The 20,776-nt window shown below is 40.7% G+C and overlaps 2 protein-coding genes across 8 annotated transcripts; one reads left to right on the forward strand and one right to left on the reverse strand.

Annotated features, from left to right (window-relative positions):
- Positions 1 to 18: 18 nt before the first annotated feature.
- On the forward strand, positions 19 to 10,017 carry LOC119025737 (RCC1 and BTB domain-containing protein 1-like). 3 transcript variants are annotated; one of them, XM_037109638.1, is made up of 12 exons: positions 20 to 171; positions 1,039 to 1,284; positions 2,346 to 2,496; positions 2,582 to 2,748; positions 4,324 to 4,482; positions 4,572 to 4,679; positions 5,473 to 5,615; positions 5,702 to 5,892; positions 7,178 to 7,304; positions 7,400 to 7,551; positions 7,640 to 7,770; positions 8,669 to 10,017. In XM_037109638.1, exons 2-12 carry the CDS (start codon positions 1,159 to 1,161, stop codon positions 8,807 to 8,809), a joined length of 1,596 nt encoding a protein of 531 aa, XP_036965533.1. In that variant the 5' UTR covers positions 20 to 171; positions 1,039 to 1,158; the 3' UTR covers positions 8,810 to 10,017. The 3 variants fall into 3 exon arrangements, 2 of the variants coding, with proteins under 2 accessions (XP_036965534.1, XP_036965533.1); XR_005076910.1 differs by lacking the exons at positions 7,640 to 7,770; positions 8,669 to 10,017 and having other exon boundaries at positions 19 to 171; positions 5,702 to 5,911; positions 7,400 to 7,422; XM_037109639.1 differs by lacking the exons at positions 7,178 to 7,304; positions 7,400 to 7,551; positions 7,640 to 7,770; positions 8,669 to 10,017 and adding an exon at positions 6,121 to 7,157 and having other exon boundaries at positions 19 to 171; positions 5,702 to 5,911.
- Positions 10,018 to 10,399: 382 nt separating this feature from the next.
- On the reverse strand, positions 10,400 to 19,567 carry phf11 (PHD finger protein 11). 5 transcript variants are annotated; one of them, XM_037109642.1, is made up of 18 exons: positions 19,283 to 19,567; positions 17,514 to 17,618; positions 17,280 to 17,413; positions 17,089 to 17,120; positions 16,916 to 17,001; positions 16,652 to 16,719; positions 16,510 to 16,559; positions 16,343 to 16,422; positions 16,216 to 16,238; positions 16,001 to 16,074; positions 15,822 to 15,904; positions 15,687 to 15,694; positions 15,376 to 15,407; positions 15,227 to 15,279; positions 14,855 to 14,996; positions 12,580 to 12,906; positions 12,418 to 12,489; positions 10,400 to 11,576 (listed from the first exon to the last, which is right to left on the reverse strand). In XM_037109642.1, the coding sequence occupies exons 1-18, from the start codon at positions 19,391 to 19,393 to the stop codon at positions 11,500 to 11,502; spliced, it is 1,557 nt and encodes a 518-aa protein (XP_036965537.1). In that variant the 5' UTR covers positions 19,394 to 19,567; the 3' UTR covers positions 10,400 to 11,499. The 5 variants fall into 5 exon arrangements, with proteins under 5 accessions (XP_036965537.1, XP_036965538.1, XP_036965539.1 ...); XM_037109643.1 differs by lacking the exon at positions 19,283 to 19,567 and adding an exon at positions 18,969 to 19,112 and having other exon boundaries at positions 15,822 to 15,865; XM_037109644.1 differs by lacking the exon at positions 19,283 to 19,567 and adding an exon at positions 18,969 to 19,112 and having other exon boundaries at positions 14,927 to 14,996.
- Between the last annotated feature and the right edge of the window lie 1,209 nt (positions 19,568 to 20,776).

Consider the following 20,776-nt stretch of genomic DNA (forward strand, 5'->3'; position numbering starts at 1 on the left):
CATTATTTTCTCCTCACTTCCGGGAATAACCGTCACAGCAGTGAGCGCGCGGCAGCAGCTCTGGCAGAAAGTGAAAATAAACATCGACAGACCTCCGTCCACCGACCCGTGTGGCAGGTGAAACTGTCAGCCTGAGCCGCTCACGGCACTCCAGACTGTCCCATTCTACAGGTAAGTGTAACGGGAATATTAATATTTTTCTTCTGTAGTTTTTAAACTTGTCTCAAAGCTGTTTTATGCCTTGGTAACTAGTTGAAAAACAAGTTAGCTTAGATGAGAAGGACCGTACGAATCGATCCGTCTAGCACCAGCTCCGTTCACTGTGCTGTGTTGTGTCAGCTGGACAGTTTGCTGAATAATGCGTTTGTAACAATGGAGAGCATCAGTCTGCTCGCTAGCTCACTAACTGTTGTTATATAACAGTGCAGTGGTTTATGTTTGCTGAGGGTTTAATGTAATGGTACACACACACACACGTTGAGGTTGCTGACTTTGGCAATGTTGCTGCAACACATAAAACCTCTGTGACCTGGACTTTCAACATCCCTTAAGTCTGTTGCCTGAGAAATTCTTAGGCCTCCAGGGTTCTTAAGCTGTTTTCACTAATAACAGATCCAGTGAGACAGAAACAGCAAGTCTATGGTTGTAACAGAGAGTAGAAAGACCATCCTAAAGCAGGTGCTTTCTTTGTTTTCACCTGACAGTGACGCTACTGTAATGTCAACAGAGACAACTATCTGCCTAAACGTTGGGAGCCAAATCTAAGAATTTGTAGGGTAACTCCACCAGTTTTACACATTAAAGTGTATGTACAGATCTCAGGGAGTTATACTGCAAAGTGGAAAAAGCAGTAGAAAACCTTCTGTGGCTACAGAGGAAACTGCATGTAATCTAATACACTTCCTCCAGTGAAAGGTTAAGACTTGTCTCACTATGTACATAATAAGCTCTCAAATCAGATTAATTTGTCTAAGCGCTTTGTTACATTGGTTGATGAATGTCTTTGATGACTATATTTTCAAAACCAATTCACAACAGAAATCACAACACTGGCATCTTCACCTGCCCACGCCCTCTCCCTGTCTCCTGCCATGCCTTTGGACTGAGGTCCATCCCTCCCACCCGCTGCTCTCACCACAGACTCGCAGCAAGTGCATCATGGTGGATGTAACCAAATGGCCCCTTTTCAGCCTGATGGGGCCCCAGGAGCTCTCCGCGATACGGAAAGCATGCGTGTTTGGGATGTCTGCTAATGAGGCCATCTACATTACCAATGATGATGAGGTAAGAGGTCCGAGGGAAAGTTAGTCATGAAAATGAAGAAGACTGCTGAACATCTGTGGTTATGTGAGGCTCCCAGAAGGGGTTTAGTGTCTTTTAACCAATTGTTTTAGTTTTGTACCTGCACCTTTGCCTCACTCTTCCTGCTCTCATCAACCTTGTTTCTTGCCGTAATAAGCTTATTATTATTTTCTTGTTATGTTAAAACAAGTCCCGTGTTACTTAAGTTGTTTAAAAGAATGCTGCAATGCTGTTTTGCTGTGAAGTTCAAGAAATGTTTATGGACTATGAAACTTCACCTGACATCCCGTCAGCAGGGCATAATGCCTGCATTTTCATTTTTGGGTGAACTTGTCCTTTGAGGACCCTGAAAAACAGAAAGCTGCTCTGTAGTTTGGTGATATGACAGTTGATATCCCTGTATATTTGACATACATTCATCAAGTAGCCAAAGACGTGATTCCACATAAATGCTTAATTTATATCGTGCACTTTGCCACAGCAATGTTTTAAGACAAAAGTATTCCAATTTACAGTTTGTTTTGTTGCCCCCAGGTGTACAAAAAAACAAGTAATGAAGCTTCAACAGTACAGTTTTGAGATTTGGCTGCAAAAAAAGTGTTACATTAAGCTTGGACATTTTGTTTTGCACAGTTTGTTGCTACTAAAGGTTGCAGTTTGGCAGCTATGTTTAATCTTAAATGTCAAGCTGTCCTTTAATATGGTCATAATCAACATCTCTGTGTAAAATGCAGTTAGCGGCCTGAAACATTCAAAACCTTTGGTTTGTTTCTTTAATAACTGATGTTTAAGTAAATAGGAAACTAAACTGTAGGCCAGTGCTCCTGCCCTTGCCTGTCACCTCTCTGTATCAGTGGAGGAGTGAAGGTTGGTGGCACCAGACCTCCACCTGCAGCTCCTATCAGCACCACCAGATGATGTCTGTGTGTACAAGATGTGACCTGTTACCTACTCGGCCAACAGGGGCTGTCTCCGCTTAGCCCTGCTTATTGCTGATCCTCATTACATGCTCGCCTGTTTGTCCCTCCCCTATCCACACACAGGTGTATGTGTTTGGGCTGAACTGCAGTAACTGCCTGGGCACCGGGGACAGCCTGAGCACTATCGTGCCCAAGAAGGTGGACTTCTTGAGTGGGAGGAAGGTGGTCAGCCTGAGCTACGGCAGTGGACCCCACATCCTGCTGGCCACAGAGGGTAGCTGAACAAAACATTCAGTGCTCCTCTTCCTCACATTTGGATTGAAAAGTGCTGTAGAATGACTAATCGTTTTGTCCTTCAGATGGAGAACTGTTTGCCTGGGGCCATAATGGTTACAGCCAACTGGGAAACGGGACAACCAACCAAGGAGTAGCTCCAGTGCTCGTGTCTGCCAGCCTGCTCAATAAGAAGGTCACAGAGGTGGCCTGTGGTTCTCACCACTCAATGGCTCTTACGGACTCAGGAGAAGTGAGTGTCTGGGGGAAGGAATGTTTCATAAGCAGTAGAATTATACATGCTGCAGAATGGAAACCTGTATACACTGGTTCCCAGCACCCCCATTAGGGAGTCATGTAAGCATCCCCGTGGGGTTGCGAGGTCATCCAGTCTGTGCATTAAGAAGGGACTGAGCAGGCCTGTCAGAAACAAAATGCCTATTCGTGCCCATCTTACATTCTTATCAGTTCAAGCTACCCTCCAGAAATAAGATATAAACATTGAAGAGAATAACAGGGTAAGTACACAGTGGAGACCTGAACACAGGCTGTATTCACAGCCTTCAAACCGCCCCTTCCTTTATTAGAAAAGTATTCAGTTAAAACAACCAAAGAGCTCATAGAACAATGGTCAATTATCAGGGAGGAGAAAAAACTGAATTCGTCAAAAATAAATGCATATTAAGTACATAGGATTGTTAAAAATTAAAGAAATACATAATGCAGACGGAGCATTATATTAAATGTTCCTAAAAATATCACCTCTGATGCTATTTTCACAGGAAAAATCCTCTTCAAATCAATCAAAATCGCTCGTTTTACATAAAAATAGCAGAAAATATCCATTAAAGAAATGTTACAAGTTTATTCACAGCCGTAGTTGATCCCCCTGAGCTGAAAACCTTGAAAACTAAGCTTAGCCTTAAGGAAACTATTGTGCATCAAAGTACTTCAGACGTAGTCGACTTCACACAGTGTTTCCTGCTGGTTGACAGACACAGCAACATTTCAATGTTCACTGCTTAAAATTCACAAAAAGAGGCTCTTGTGTGGTTTAGTTGAGATGTGTGAAAATAATAGTTTGACATTCCGGGAAACATATTTATTCAGCTGACTTGTTGGGAGATTTGTACCACTTTCGTGTCTGTACAATGAACAGCAAAGGTTCAAGGTGCCAGCTAACTTAGCTAACCGGACTGTTTTTTGGCCCGGACTGTGAATTCTTGGAGTCTTTGCTGGTTGCTTGGCAACTGGTGCTGGCCAAGAAATAGATGGAGTCATTATAAAAAGCCATGTTTTCAAAGAGCTCGCTCTCTCAACCTATTGAATGTTTCTTTTTTTCTTTTTTTTTTGTCTTAAAGCTGCTGTAAGTGATATATTTTTTATTTTAAATAGATATGAAACAGCTATATATTCCAACAATAATGACAGATTGAGTTTGGTCAGTAACCTGTGTCTCTCCTCCCTCTGCTCATGTAGTAAAAGAGAAAGGAAACTTTCTGGCATCCCTGCCAACTTTATCCAATCAGAGAACTCCATAGAGAGGCGGTCCTGTCTGCTTGTGAACACACAGAGAGCAGGATCCTCCTGTCTGCTGCTGTGTCTGGTGATTACTACTGCATGTTCATGTGGGGACATAGAGAGGAGTAAGGGGATTGCTTCCTGCAAAACAGACAGGAAGTTAGCTAAAACACTTACAGCAGCTTTAACATTTAGATTTTTTTTGGGGGGGGGGGGCCATAGTTTCATAGTATACTTTGACAATGACATTCCATGACACATTTGAAAGTTTTGTCTCATTTCCTACCTTTAACTTCCTGCCTGCCAGGTGTATGCGTGGGGCTACAACAACTGTGGTCAGGTGGGCTCAGGCTCCACAGCGAACCAGCCCACACCACGCAGAGTGTCCAGCTGCCTGCAGAACAAAGTGGCTGTCAGTATCACCTGTGGTCAGACCTCATCTCTGGCAGTAGTGGACAATGGAGAGGTGACTGTTTAATTTATAGTGGAGCCATAAACTACGTGTTATCCATTCCCAGCCCCAACAGCGCTCACGTGCTCCTCATGTCTCTGCAGGTGTACGGTTGGGGCTACAATGGGAACGGACAACTCGGACTTGGAAATAATGGGAACCAGCTCACTCCCTGTCGCCTCGCAGCTCTGCAGGGATTTTGTGTGCAGCAGGTGGGAGATTACACACACACACACACACACACACACACACACACACACAAAAACGTCAGTTGAATGAACTTTAAAGTTCACTTTCATCTTAATTTAAAAATATGAACACAAAACAACAACAGAAGTCTATTAGGGGAGGTAACTCATGGGGGAAACTTTATGAATATATAAAATTTATAAACGATGGTCTTATTATGTAGTTTCAAATATGAAAGGCTTTTCTATAACAGTTTTTGACTGATAAAATGGCACAGACAAAAATCTCTTGTGAAATAGCCCGGTTTAGGTCCACTTTGTATGTTTATATTGCAAACTCAGTAAAGTTTACTGTATTGGTGCAATGTAAATCCACTTTTTGCTCATTCCTTTTTTGTTTTAAGTCTCTGCATAAAATACTACTAAATTCTTCAAGACTGGGATGAAAAAAGTTTTCAGATTTTATCTCTTCAATAGTATTAGTAACAGACTAACATTTGAATGTAACTCAAGCTGAAAGTGATGCCTTTTCTGGTCTAACCAAGAATCAAAAATGCAGAAGGTTTCAGTTTACAACATGAAATAGAGAGTCTTCACATTTGAGAAGTTGCACCCAGCATCCTTGCGGTGCATGAATTATCTAAATACATTTAAATATTTTTTTTCTGCAGACCAACTGTTACATTTATCGATGAATTTACCGGCAACATTTTATCGTTTGCATGCTATGTAAAGGGACAGGTCTTTATATGTAAGTCGCCTTTTTTGGCATCTTAAATTTGTGGGTTTTGTATCAAAGGTTTTTTCTCCTCTTCAGATTGTGTCAGGCTATGCCCACTCGCTGGCACTTACAGATGAGGGCTTGCTTTATGCTTGGGGCGCCAACACATATGGACAACTGGGCACTGGCAACAAGAGCAACCAGCTGAGCCCAGTTCAGATCATGACTGAGAAAGAGAGGTGAGCCACCATCCCCACAGATATAATAAACCTTCTTCTCACAGACTTCTGAACATCCTAATTTTCTCCTTTGGCTTCTTTGACAGGATTGTGGAAATCGCCGCCTGTCACTCCACACACACATCGGCTGCTAAGACCCAGAGTGGTCAGGTGTACATGTGGGGCCAGTGCAGGGGCCAGTCGATAGTGCTGCCTCACCTCACACACTTTACCTGCACCGACGATGTCTTTGCATGCTTTGCCACCCCGTCAGTGATGTGGAGGCTTCTTTCCATGGGTAAGAAGAGAATACTGAGGTGACTTCACACGGACTGTAATACCATGTAGTCTTGCCCGCACGTTGCCTACTTATCATGCAGGATACTTAGTTTGCACGAGAGCTTGGCTTGCATGGAGCATTATGAGACATTTCCACTTTGTTAATTCTCGCTGTAAGGAATTAGGCTGCATTGCCAGTTGTGACATTGCCCGAATATATGTTATGTCATGTCATTATCCATAACAGCATATCACAGCCTTGTCTCAGGGCGAGGGCAGGGTACTCCCTGGACAAGTTGCCAGCTCATCACAGGGGCCCAAATATATATTAAAGCAAATTAAGTAAGTAACACTTAAAGTGTACCTTACCCCCCAAAAAAGGGGTTTGCAGAATCTTTCACAGTTACAAAAGAGATGACATGAAGTGTTAAAAAATATATTTAAGTCAATTAAATAAATGCTAATTAAATCAATGTCAAGGACAATGTTAACACGTATTTGCAGCATAATTTCCATACTGTAAATTAAATGGAATTAATTGGAAGACCTATGAAAATCTTTTTAAAAACTCTAAAAATGTAAGGTTTATGTTTTATAGTTAGTACTGGTTAACATAGAAAACATCAGGTTGGCTTTAGATGTTTGCCTGTTCGATTTACTCTTGCCTCACCATCTGCTGGGTCCTCTACTTTGCCCTAAATCCTGTCCAGTCAACAAATACAACATATTATTTTTTGCAAATAATGGACCCATACTGATTTACTGGTCCATTATTTGCTAATAATTGTTTATTATAAATGCACAGGCCTTTCTCACAGCAGACACGCTGTGGAAAAGAGCAGGTCTTTGATGATTCTCTTCTATTCACGTCTTAAGTCTTGACAGTGTGACCCTGAGTCTGCACGCACAACGCCAGGACCCTGAAACCGAAGCACCTGAATGGAATCCAGTCATTATAACTTTTATCTTTGCACCTGAGATTTGTGTCAAAATGTCTTCTGTGGAAAATGTTACTGGGAACTGTATTATTAAATAATTGCAATTGAAGCATTTAATTGGAATCATTAAATTGGAGTTTACTAGTCAAACCCAGTCGTAATTAGACATTTGTTTAGTGCCAGTTACACAGTTCGTTCCAAGAGACTGACGAGGAAATTATGAGGAACAATAAAGCCTCATGAAAAAGACAGAAGAGAATTGCTGTCCTCATTCCTGTTTCAGTTGTAAAAATAAAAGTAATATCTTCCTAATGCCAGAGCTTAATGCGTGTGGGTATGTGTGTGGGTGTGTTTTTCTCTCTGAAGAGCACGATGACTTCTTGACCGTGGCTCAGTCTCTGAAGAAGGAGTTTGACAACCCAGAGACAGCTGACCTCAAGTTCTGCGTCGACAGCAAATATATCTACGTCCACAAAGCAGTTCTCAAAATCAGGTCAGGGATTTCATCTGACAGCTGTCGGTGTGAAGTCGTGATGTAAATAATTCAAAAATACATCTGTTTCTATGCTAAAACGATCTGTCGTGCAGGTGTGAACACTTCAGATCCATGTTCCAGTCCCACTGGAACGAGGACATGAAGGAGGTGATCGAGATTGACCAGTTCTCCTACCCAGTGTACCGCTCCTTCCTAGAGTTCCTGTACACAGACAATGTGGAGCTGCCTCCTGAGGATGCTATTGGTCAGGACCACACAGTCTCATCCTTATTAATGTGTAGATTATGTGATAATTGTTGATACTTACAGGGTTACTGTCTTTGCTCTGCCAGGCCTGCTGGACCTGGCCACTTCGTACTGTGAGAACCGCCTCAAGCGTCTGTGTCAGCACATTATAAAGAGGGGGATCACAGTTGAAAACGCCTTCTCCCTGCTGTCTGCGGCTGTGCGCTATGACGCAGAGGTCAGTCTTCACCATCAGTGTAATGAAGTATCATCTGTTTCTATTCCAAGATGGAGGGATCACTTGGAGGTGTAGAAAAATATTTCTGGACAGAGTAAGACTTTGGCGATTAGACTACTCTGTCGATGTGACGCATGTAAAGGAATCGTCTTCAAAAAATCAGTCAGGTGCTTGTATTTCTCCCCCAAACAGGCACAATATCAACTTATAAGGGGCCTGTCTGATGTGTGTACAGGTCTGTGGATTGACTTTCTTAGCAGCTCGGTGTCGTCTGCACCGTTTGTGATGAAGGTAAACCCGGTGGACGTGGTGGGTTATGGCACTGCGCCCACTTTGCTGCACTTTTCAAATTGGAAGGCTGCGCATTTAATAACATCTCTGTCTCATCGCTGTCTTCAGATGGCTGCAGGGATTAAATGAAGTGGGGGAGAAGCTTTCCACAGCGTAAAGCGGCTGTGGACAACAGATACTGAGCAAATCACTCATATTTGTTTATAGATCATTGCACACCAAACCTGCTTTACCCACATGAAAAGTTTTCTTTTAAACACATCTACTGGCTATATTAAATCCAAATATGAATTTGTGTTTAAAGCATTCCTGTGTCATTGTTAAACAATGACACAGGAATGCTTAAATGTTAAATTTTCAGGCTTTGCTGTTTCAAAGTCAAAGACTCAACTGCAGTCTACTGAAGTTGATGACTTCAGTGGTGAAGATGTTAAAACAAATATCACAACAGCACAGAGAGGGCAAAGCAAATCTCAGGGTCAGGATTGCTTGTGTCACAAAAGTATCTCCTGAAGTGTTATTCCAATTATATGAATACATTTTTGAGGATCACCTGTCCAAAATGAAGCAGCATGAAACAATCTGTGCTCTTTCCTTTGTCATTCAGGACCTGGAAGAGTTCTGCTTTAAGTTCTGTGTTAATCACCTGACTGAGGTGACCCAGACCGCCGCTTTCTGGCAGATTGACGGCAACATGCTCAAAGATTTCATATGTCGAGCCAGCCGCTATGGTGCCTTCAAAAACTGACCTTGACCCTTGATGAATACAGATACAGATGCAGAGACTGCTGTGGCAGCTCCGGGAGTGACTTCTTAAAGGACTTCATCACTCTTGGTCACCTCCACGTACCGTCTCTGACAGGTGGTTACACCCAGGGAATCTTCAGATCATCTCCATCACTGTCACACCTGTAAAGTCATCTCATTACAGATTAGAACCAGTGCGTTCATAGCCTGAGCTGTCCATAGCTAAAGTACAAGTCTAAGGCTGACAGGAGGCAGCGCCACTTCAGTCCAGTGACAGCAGCTGTTTGCCGCAGCACCTGACTTCCTGTTCATTCACACATGCTGTGTAAAACAGGGTCTGAAATGCAGTGAGAGTTGTTCATTCTGCTAACTTGAAAGATTCTTGCCAGTTGCCTGATATCACTTTACTTTTTCTATTATTCTGTTTAATTGACCAAGTTGCTTCTTTATTATTTGCACTTTTTGGAATATGATTTTATTCCTCTTTACTAGATCTCACAGTTTGGATGTGCCATCTGGAATCATCGTTTTCTGGTTGAGCTATGAGGCTGTTTGCACTTGTTCTATCCTGACACATACAAGAACTATTAAGACAAAAGAATGACATATAAAGATGTATTAAAGCCATTATTAAGTCTGCTGAGGTTATACTCCAGTCTTAGTGGCTTCCACCGCTGCAATGTTGTGAGAGATCTAAAGGAGGAGAAATCAGGTTGCTGGTCTTAGATTCAGTCTTAAACCACAACAGATGTGAAAATGCTACATTTGTGGATTCAAATGGGTGGAAAGTATTATTTAATGCAGCATCAATTCCACAACATCAAGAAGCTTCTTAAGTTTGTTATTTTTACCACACAAAACACTTCAGTTGGTTTTAAGAGGCAGTTAAACGTGCCTGTACGAGGCCATTAAAAAATGGGTTTACAGTGAGGCATGTTACTCAGAAGGGCCTGAACACCTTAACATCCACATGAAGTATCTACTGTAGCAAGTTGAAAACCATATTTTACAGTATTATCATTTTTTTTAAAGTTGTTAAGTGACATCTGCACTACTGCTGTATTTTGAAGAACGTGTATGCTAATTCCTATGCAGTACCTTTCTACTTTAAAATCAATAATTATGTCTGATTGGTTGATGATCATGTGCCAGTAAATTTTGTGACCTTTGCAAGCAAATTAATAAAAAGACTGAGTTTTCTGTCAAGTACTTTTGACTATTCGAACATGTAGCGACTAACACCATAAGCTCATCTCTCTATTGTGCATCTATGAATCATCATAAACCACAAGATGCAAACCATCTACATGAAAACAATGTGCAGCAATACCACCACCAGAAAGTCTTGTCTTTTTTTCATTATGTTAAAAAAAAACAATTCTTTGTAAAATGTTCTTGCAAACAAGATCACATAGTTTGTTTCAAGTGTAGGCAACAACAACAAAAAAAATTACTTCGTCTATGGTTTGGTTTCTTTCTGGTATCAGACCAACAGATTGTTCTGATTATTCAAACATTATCGTCCTGATGTGTGGCTCATTGTGAAAACCGAGCAAAACGCGGCTCAAGAATAAGAAACACAACAACAAACTGCAGCTTCATACGAACATTTATGGTTTTAACTCAACCAGTTATGAACAATGTATTTCTGAACAAGAAGACTGAACATGCTTTGTGAAAATAACGGACCCTTATGGCCTCCTCTATACCATCAGTATACAGAAACAAATGCTCAACTGTAAACTGTAGCTCTATTTTAGTCTTACTAACATTAAGTTTTGATTTAACAAGTTTACTGTGAATGCAATCAAGTAAAAAAACCAAACCAAACCAAACTGTTGCATCAGACCAGATAACTGGCAACAATACAAGTGACATAAGGGTGAGGAAGAACTTATCATAAATACTGACCAGTGGTAAAAAAACAAAAACATATAAACCACTGTTTGGTATAAAGACAAACTCTATTATTATAATTATTATTACGGTCACAATAATACCATAATAATATATTTATAATATAATTCTTCACATTTTATTCACTTTCTTTGTAAAATGGAGCCTGTATCCCAACTCAAGCATTCACAAATGGCTACACAAGAAACATATGAAAACATTTTAAACATTCACAGAATGTTTTCGTTTTTCCATTTGACAGTTCACAGTAAAAAATATTTTCCATTGTAAATGGATTTTCAGTACCTCAAGAGAGTGTGAATGGCACACAACATCTCAGCTCAACATAATAACGTTGAACAAACATCAGTACAAAAATATTTGTAAAAACATCCAATCTTCCCATCTAAACAGTTGGATAAACTTGGTTAATGAGGTATTGTTGGATATGGAACATTTTCAACACTATTTCTTTTGTTGAATGTTTTTTGTAACGTGACACATTTCTGTGCAACTTCTTATCTAAATGGAACTGTGACATTAACACACCATGATTACACACAGAAGTTTGAGACAGTGGCTTGAGAATGATCACTGACAACTATATATATGAAATACGGTTGTATTTCCACATCCTGCCCTATTCACTGTTAAATGTTAAGGTATAATAATTAAAAATACATTTAGATATTCTTTGTAGGAAATGTTTAAAAAGACAGAGTATTTGTAACACAAAAAAGAAGAGAACTGTATACAGCGATGTCCATGTTGTTCACTGTTATGTTATGTCGCATGTTATCTCCTCAGTGCTGAGACGACCTCCTTCATGGCTGCTGCCGCCTTCTGCAGCTCCGTCTGTTTCCTTTGTAACTCTGTTAAAAACAATACATGGTCATTGAGGTATTTTATTATCCTAAAAATGGCAATGCAATACCTTTTTTTCACGTATTCTTGATAGCCTTGCACCTATGTGATGTTCATATAACCAGTTACTCCTCATTCAAATGAAAATTAGCTACTGGAGAACAAAACCGTTGGATGAATGGAAAATCAGGTACCATCAAGTGTAAACGCAGCATGACATCATCCACTGGTTTCTTGTGTTTTTCACTGTAAATGGGACCATAATTGACCAAAATAAGCATCATGTTGTATTTAAGATGCCTTGAAACTAGTGATTGGGACCATGAGGTCATTAGGAAACTGTTAACTGAGTTGATAAATTAAGTGGGGAGTAAGATCGTTTTCTCACAAGTCTACATAGCAATGGACTCAGTTTTGCAACCAGTGGAGCTGCCCCCTGCTGGCTGTTAGAAAGAATGCTAGCTTGAGGCACGAGCATGTCCCACACTTTTCAGACTGAAAAGCGCTATATTTTATGCACCCAGTGGTCAGCACTAATGATGCAAATTGAAAAGTCTGCATACTGTGAAGCAAATGTAAAGTTTCACGTTTCACGAACAGTCACTGTGATGGAAATTCAGAGGGTAAAGAACAGTTTTAGACATCTCAGACTCGGATGACTCAACTTCTGAGACTAGCTCAACTTTCATTAGTCCAAACTACGCTGTCAACCTCATCTGAATTCTGTAATTAGAGTATATTTTAACATGGCACTGTTACACATGTGCTTATTTTAGCAGTTACTCTTGTCACAGGGTGTGAATTAGGCAACAAAAAAAAGGTTTTGCCACTGTCGATAGTTTACTTCACCTTTCTGCTGCTTGGCCACATGCTCTGCCAGTTTCCCAGAAGCCTCCATCACTCTGAGTGCTAGATCATAATCTGTGGAAGGAGGAGTAAGACCTTTATATTCCAGTGCTGACAAGGACATGCTGTTACAGTAACTTGTGAGTGTACTGTCTCATCTCTCACCCTCCTGGCTGGCCTGGTCTGACTGAATTCTGCTGGAGATACTGTTCATCTCATTAATAAAATCAGTGAAGATGGCCTGTGTGCATCTCGCCACGTTGCAGCTTTTCCAGAAGCTGGTGGAGTCGATGCTGGGCTCTGGATCAGAGGGGAGCGCTGCAGGAGGGGAGACGGTTTCAGGTGGCGCTGGGGAAATGGCCCGTCTGGTGACACTGCAGGGTCTGGAGAGGTTGGGAGAGGGAGGGGGGCTGGTGGAGCTTTGCTGTGGGGCAGAAGGTCCAGCAGTGTGTGGATCAGGACTGTGGACAGGCCTCGGCTCAGGACTGGACGCTGAGAAAAGAGACAGCTCCATGTGTTACTACAGCTTACATAACATTTCAAGGTGTCAGTGACAGATTGATTTTTGAGTAATTTGCAAACATACTGCAACCTCTCTGTGACAACAGAATCTCCCTCAGCTAGGCAGTGTATAGTGTTTCCCATGTATTTTTATTTCAAAGGCCAGCCCATTGGTTTAGGGCCACAAAAGATTATTTTGAGTGTCAATTAATCTGCTCGTTATTTTCTAGATTCAGTTATCAGCTGTGAAAGCTATAAAATGTTTGAAACTTTGTAAAAATGCCGACCGGATGGCATCCTTGAACAGCTTGTTTTGACCACAATCTAAAGAAATTCAGTTTACTGTCTTAGAAGAGTAAAGAAAAAAATTCAATTTCAAAAGACTGGAATCACAGAAATCTTTCCCGATAGTTTTAAAACACTCAAAACAGCTGGCGATTCATTTACGAGTTTACAACTGTGTGATTCACTGTTGTAGGCCAACATTGGTCCTCTCATACTGTGATCTGTAGCAGCTCACATCACTGCTATTTTAATCAGAGGAGAAAGATCTTCATTGACAGATTTTTTTTTATGCCTAAACAAACTAAAATGTGCTCTGTTTGTTTTCATGCCTGAATAAACAAACTGGCCTTACAGGACAACACAGTGTCATACTGTTTTACTTTCTAGCTTGTAACAGTGATCTGGGGACCTTATTTTCTTCTGAGAACAGCTCGTTTATTCAGTTGTGGCAGTAATAAATATCTCTGAGTTCCAAGACTACAAAATGCCACTTTAATCTAACAACGTTAATGGTTAACCACACACATTTGAATCTCTGCTTAATAAAGTTGAAATGGTAGTCAAAGTATGTCAGCTTTGATACAGAAAGTGCACACGTCAAGTCATTTAATTTCAGAGTTTACAAAAGTGAAAATCAGAATCAGCAGTCTGGCCACTAATTCTTTCTATGGGCATCTTTGATGTTTTTGCTTTCTAAAATGCAAACGTGCACACTAACCATGGCTTATTGAAAACCTGTGGAAATGGGAGACAGACGGCCCATTTTGACTGGAATTATGTCTCTAGGGGAGGTGCTGTGATTTTAACATCTTCTGCACTCACCAGTCATTTAAAAGCTGTCTGCAGCACATACAGTACATGGGTAGTTTTCCACCCCCACCCCAGTAATAATTTCAGCTGTCCTGTTTATGGCGAACCAGCTGGTCCTCCTGTAATTTAAATCCCATCCAGATGGATATTTGTGTCACTTCAAGTGGAGCTTTATCCTGGTTAACAGCTGCATTTTCTCAGCTCAGAGATTAAATTTGACGTTTGGTGTAAATGGTTTTAGTGATCTGACAGAGAAAAGTTAACACCAACATGCACACCTATCTGGAACCAATATAACATCCTTCAGGTGAGCAAGAGCTCATGAAATGGCCTGTGTGTGTGATTTTACTGCCTAAGATGGTGTTGTACTGATGGTGATGATTAAAAGTCATTCTGTTGTACTGTTCTGTGTCAGCCATTTAAGATCTATGCTAAATGCCCTCAGTAGCCTGTTTCAGGCCGCTGTGTCATCAAGCAACAGTGATCTGGAGCAGACAGGCGCAACAGTGTTAGCTGGAATATTCACAAGTATCAGCAGAATCAGTATCGTGGTGCAGAGGTGTCTACTGAACTTTGCATGCTAACCAACTAGCCCCTAGCCACTGTGTACATCAAGAGGTGACACTGATGTTGTGACTAACACCAGTGCTACACCGGTGCTCTGAATTTATACATGTGCTGTATGACCACAATCAAGACAGAAGTATCTCCAGTCTTCATCATGGTTATGTTTACACGTTTGCATTTACGTGTCACATTTCCTGACACAAATTAAGTTTCTCTTCTCATCATCTGACCGTACGTGAAAAGACCTGTTCTGTCACAATAAGAGAATACAATTTACCTTCACAATCTGCCTTCACCACCTCCACCGCCTCAAGCAAAATCACACCATAATCACTTGATTCACTCTCACTTGTCATCGAATGTGGCTGAGGCTCCGCACTTCTCCTCACGGGAGGCAGCAGACTCTCAGACTCAACATCCTGAGAGGAAGCAGACACATTTCATGCAAAACGAGTAAATACTGTTCTTCTAGTGGTGATGATATACCAAAAAGAATATAGATTTGGAGTTAAATTGTATGGGAGAAAAAGCCAATGAGAAATTAGATGCTGAAAAGAGTATAAAGAAAACACTGTGACGTTAGAGCTGTTCAGGATAATCTTACAATTTTAAGGCAAGACACAAAAATGCACACTATGCAACAACTCACGGTTTCATCGTCATCTTTATTTCCATCTTTACTCTCGTCCTCAACGTGATTTCCTACAATAGACAGCAGGAGACTGTAAACCATTTGCAAGTCAATGTAATGTCTCAGCTACATTTCTCTATATATTCTGAATCTGTTGTGACACCTACCTGAGGCGGACTCAGTGGGATGACTGTTGTTTCTGTGAATGAAGGACATCATCAAAAAAAAGATATCAATCTGTTATTTTTTGGGCTAATAAATAAACCAGCTACTTGTTTCATCACTAGTGAGGTGTTTCTGATATTGTCGTCCCTTCTATGTGTACAGCAGTACTATAAGTCAACTAAAAAGCAGTGTCATCTTTAAAAATAATGCAACACCACAAACTACAAAACACACCACAGAAACGAGTTAGGACACAAACAACGTGAGTAGTAGTTTCAACAAAACCTGCACATTTTTCAGTGAGCGATCTCACCTGGTCAACTGAAGCACAGCGGAGAAGAGGGGAGAATAAAACAGATGGAAAAGAAGACAAATAAAGATCAGAATATTGAACATCTTCAGCCTCTAATGATAATGCTACTGCGGTACAGTCAGAGATTAAACTCACCTGGGACTCTACTTGAGAGCCTACACTTCCGTCTATGTCAGACTCTAAAGGGGCAAATATCGCTATGTCTGCGTCAGGTTCATCTGCAGTTGGAGGGAAATATCGAGCAAATGTGTGTGCCATGTGCTTCATACAAGAGCGCTGGGTTACTCTCTCTCATGTTATGTAAGTGGGTTTACCTGGTTCTGAAGAGTCATCGGTTAATATCCTGCTCCAGCTTTCAGGTGTACGTTTAGGTGAGGGCTCTCCCCGTCTGAGTCGCGGAAGAGACAGGCAGATCGGCATTATAAATAAGTGTCACATTTGATATACAACAGCGAAGATACAAGGTGTTTTGCAAAGAAAATAAAGTCTTCTGCACACTGTCCATCACTTGAAATAAACACACACTTACTTGTTGCCAGAACTCAACGGCCTCTGTTCCAAAAGCAAATCACAATGGTTAAAATCACTGAATTAATGAAAAAAATGAAACAGCATTAAAGAGCTTCACTGAAAATGACTATGAATTATATATGTACCTTGGTATGTGAGCGCTTGATACTGCTGGATGAGTTGGAGTCACTGCTGCACGCAGACGGCCCGGCTGCTGACGAATCGCCTGTTAAGAGGTTAAAATGTTATAAGGAGAACCACGACTTTAAATCAGCACATACTATGAGACACGTGTGCTTTGAGCAGGACGTACCATTGGTGTTCCTCTTCTGTGATTTAGGAGTATGTTTGGCACAATAGACTCTAAAAACACACACATGCGTGGCTGTCAATGCACAAATTATTTAGTTACAGACTTATGAACGAAGATGTTTGCAGAGAGTGAACGTACTTACATCATAATCCTGTTAGACACACTTTCCAAGCTGATGTTCCCCTCGGTCCTCTCACAGGTAAGGCAAAACTGAGCGGTTTGGGGCCACATAAAATTACACCGGTTGTTTCATACGTTTCGCCAACAGGAACATTAAATTACTGTTTACTTCCTCAAATAAGTACAGACATTAAAAAAATTAAACTTCTGTATCGCTGAATCCTGTGAGAATAATAATCAATAATCAATGACCGGTCCTGTGTCTGTGCAGTTTTATTACACAAACCTTAGACGGTCCAGCCTCACTGGGGTTTTTGGAGGTTCCGGGCTTTGTGAGGGAAGAAGCACATCCATTAACAGTGCTGTCCTTCTCTGGAGATGGAAACAACAACAATTAAACACATATCGTGTAATTCGTGTGAAACTCATTTCAAGGAAAATTCTGCTGTCCCCACTTACCTTGTTGTTGTTGATGTTTTGAGCAGTACAGCCTGGTGAAAAACACACAAAGGCACATTTACAATCAAGCCAAAATAAGTAAAATTCTTCCACTGAATCCATCCTCAACTGATTAAATGTGGATGTTTCTCCCGACACAAATAGTACTGCTGTAGAGTATAAGGCTATTTTGACATTTATGTTGGACTGACCAAAAATATTCCCTTTCTGAGTCCTCAAAAACCTTAGCTCCTTCCAGAATAGCACATGGGTAGTGGTAGGACTTCTTGCACCGTTTGACCTCACACCCGGCAGTGGCACCCTTTTTCTTACACCGGCTACATATCTAAAGCAAACAAATAGGGTAACACAACTGCAATCTCTTCCAGCACACAATCAGTGGATTAGGTGTATTGGTGACTGAAAATGTCAAGAAGAGCCTTTACCAGTTTGCTTCCTCGTTTCACCTCATCCAACACATCGTCCACGGAGAAACCGAACAGATCGTCAAACTGTGGGGAGTCCCGGCAAAAAATCCCAGAGGAATACAACTGTACAACAGGAGAACACTGTCATTCAGAGCAGGATTGAACAGCAGCTGTAAACAAAGGCCTTGGTGAACATGATATATGACACGTAACCTGAAACTCTAGCCTGAATGCCAAACATTTCTTCCGATTATTTGTGAGGGTAGCGGAGATGTTACTGAATTTATCCCCCTTTTTCAGGGGGTCGCGGGGGTTATGGAGCCAGGGGAGCCAGGATTTGAACCAACTCTAACCACTGAGCTAAAGCCTCCCCATACACATGTACAAGGACATATGTTCTTGGTTTTTTATCAACAGTTTCTTAATTAGGTATCCAAAAAATCAGTATTAAGGGTTTAAGGGTTATTAAAAAGTATTAGACATAATATTTGGAGACAATATGATACCGCCTTTGTTCTATGGCTGCACAGTGGATCAAAATGTTATTCAAACTGCAATATGACCAAGTGCAACATGTAAATCGCAGATGATGCAGGTTTTTGTTAAAAGGTAAAGTGTGTTTCAGGATATCATTATAATTGAGTACGGTTGTGCCGCAGAGATGTCCAAGCTAACAAAATCTTTATCTCCAGATGTGAGTAAACAAGTTTGTTTGGTACAGTCTCAGACAGATGTCACATTATTATGATTTTATTCTTTTTTTCTGTGAGAATGAAAATTGTGCTGCAAAAATGATCACTTCCACTGACTGTAAATCAAACCACAATCACAACATCTGTCTGTCATTCCTTTAAGGACACGTGTTATTGATGACAATAATATTGTCAGACAGTAATACAGTGATACTTCCTGAGACATCTAGTTACAGATGAATGTTCTCAGCCTGACTGATTGATCAATCAACCAATAGTTTCAGCTCTGGTCTGCATAATAATGTGTCTATCACAAAGCACTGACAAGTTTATTTTTCAACTTGAAAAAGTCCTGAGAACACATCTTGCTCACTACTGTGTAATAACCAATATTTTAGTATTGAAAGTACTTACTTTGCAGCTGAATGACACATATCAATGTTAGCTGATCAGTCTGTACATCACATTAGTTTACCAGCATTGCTTAATAAGGGGAGCTATACTTTAAATTACTATTCACTGTTGGGTTGTTTATTCTATATCTGAACACACATCAGATTTTATAATCTGGTCGTGCAAAGTCACTGAATCAGTAACTTCAGCTCTCAAAGGCAGTGGATGAAAAGATGAACAGAACGCCTTTTTACAGCGTATCTTACCACTGAAGTACTCCTGCAACGTTCAAGTACCTCAACAATGTAAACAAGTTATGTACTGAGCATTAATTACATTCCACCACAGCTCCACGGCCAATCAGCTCTGATAAAAACTGCGCCCCTACATCGCCATTAACGCCTCCTTTCTCGAGGCTGCACGTTTGGAGGAGCTCCTCGCTTTGCATCTCGGCCACAGTTCGGTTTCTATTAGACTTTCTCGCTGTCTGCCTCCATGTCTCGCTGTCTGCCTCCATGTTAGCGCCGGGAGTTAACGTCCTCCTCAGCCCGGGGGGAGATGGGCCGAGGGGGGGCGGGCTCGCTTCAAAAGTCAGGCGCCAACGTCTCAGCTAGCGTTACTAACTTTAGCTCACAAGCTAGTGGTTGAAAATGAATACGCAAACTAAAAGGCAAAAAAAACCAAACCAATGCAAATATTTACCAAACAGTTCTGGTGAGCTGTGACTTGATCTTTGGTCGATAGCGGTCCAGTTATTTTCGTCTCTTTGTCCCCTTGACAAAGGACGCAGGACACTTTGTGGCCGTGTCCCATTTTTTTTAATCGTCTGTCGGCAGAAAAAACAAACAAACAAAAAAAAAACCCTCCAAAACAAGGCGCTGGTTGTGTTTCAGTGACGTTAAAGTGGACCTAATATCGGGCAGAGTTCCGCTGCAGGCTGAACGCGCCACCTCCCACTGCTGCGCTGGTCGGAGGTTGCCAGGTTCCGTCAGAAATATCCCCCGTCGTCCCTCCGTGACAAAAATGTGTTGTTATTGGTGGGAATAAAACTGGGGTCCTCAAACATGTGATGTCCAGCCAAATTCAGAGAATTTAAGAATACATGTTTAATTATATATTCTAGTTGTTCTAATCTTGGATCAGGTCCCAGTGGTGTATGGAGGACCACTGAAATAGATAGAGAAAGTAGTTATTAATATATCGCTAAACAGTTATTATTAATATATCAATTACGAGACCAAATCAGAAAGTAATGTATGTGTTTGTTTTTAATGGGCAATGAAAAAGATAAAATATGAATTAGTTCTTTTTTTTTTTAAGTTTTAATCAAAAAGTGATAACAAAAAATACATGAGCCAGAAAAAAAAGTAATATAAAGTAAAACTCATTGTGATTTTTTTTGTTGTTGTTGTTTTGTTTGTTTATTTTGCTCTGAAATAGTCAGATTAGTCTTGGTAAATATTAGCGTCAGCTTTAAAAACAACAACAGCAACAACGTTGAATAAAAGATATGTGCAATTGCAGGATGCAGCTCTTCTCTGTCATTATAAACCCTCTCAGAAATATTAACGTGGACGTGACTCTGGTCTCCTCAGTGGACTCTATATGAGCGCTCAGATAGTTTTGATGTTCCAAACATATTTTCATCCTCTGTGTTTCTAATTTACAGTGCTCATTTATTTTATTTACATCACTGTCACACCCGTTTTGACATTTTATTCTCATATCAACAGACAAATGTAGGCAAAAAGTGATGGCTATCTGAATCTCCAGTATCTTGTGTCATTATTAGGGCTGGGACGGATTCAATACGTTCTTCTTCCTCCTGCTCCTGTTAAGCTCATGAAATGTATTTGGAAAAGTGTATATTTTGTATGTACATCCTGTAAAATTCTTTTTGTAGACTTAAATGAGCAAACTAAATCAAATATCAACTAATATGAAGGAAGAAATACATGTTCTTATATGTTAATTTAATTCCAATACAGTGATAATAACTAATTTCATAAATTTGATCATTAGCTCAGTTGCGACAGATGCCTCATTTCACTCTGTCTATAAATGAAAATATAAAAGATTGAAACAGCATTTTTCATGGGGATGTGTTTGTCCAGTCGGCAAATCCCAAATATAAGCACAAATGGTGGATACACCAAACTTGGCGACCCAGACCTGTACTTTCACTTTCGTTTCTGG

Source organism: Acanthopagrus latus, chromosome 9 (assembly GCF_904848185.1).
Source record: "Acanthopagrus latus isolate v.2019 chromosome 9, fAcaLat1.1, whole genome shotgun sequence".
NCBI lineage: Eukaryota > Metazoa > Chordata > Actinopteri > Spariformes > Sparidae > Acanthopagrus > Acanthopagrus latus.

Excerpts from the sequence above, each read along its gene's own strand:
- LOC119025737 (XM_037109638.1), top strand. The coding sequence starts at position 1,159 with ATGGTGGATGTAACCAAATGGCCCCTTTTCAGCCTGATGGGGCCCCAG. Across the intron at positions 1,285-2,345 it reads ACATTACCAATGATGATGAG|GTGTATGTGTTTGGGCTGAA; the intron begins GTAAGAGGTCCG and ends ATCCACACACAG. Across the intron at positions 5,616-5,701 it reads ATCATGACTGAGAAAGAGAG|GATTGTGGAAATCGCCGCCT; the intron begins GTGAGCCACCAT and ends CTTCTTTGACAG.
- phf11 (XM_037109641.1), bottom strand. The coding sequence starts at position 19,097 with ATGGAGGCAGACAGCGAGACATGGAGGCAGACAGCGAGAAAGTCTAAT. Across the intron at positions 17,619-18,968 it reads AAGGAGGCGTTAATGGCGAT|TTGTATTCCTCTGGGATTTT; the intron begins GTAGGGGCGCAG and ends CCTGTTGTACAG. Across the intron at positions 16,423-16,509 it reads ACAGAAGAGGAACACCAATG|GCGATTCGTCAGCAGCCGGG; the intron begins GTACGTCCTGCT and ends ACCTCTTAACAG.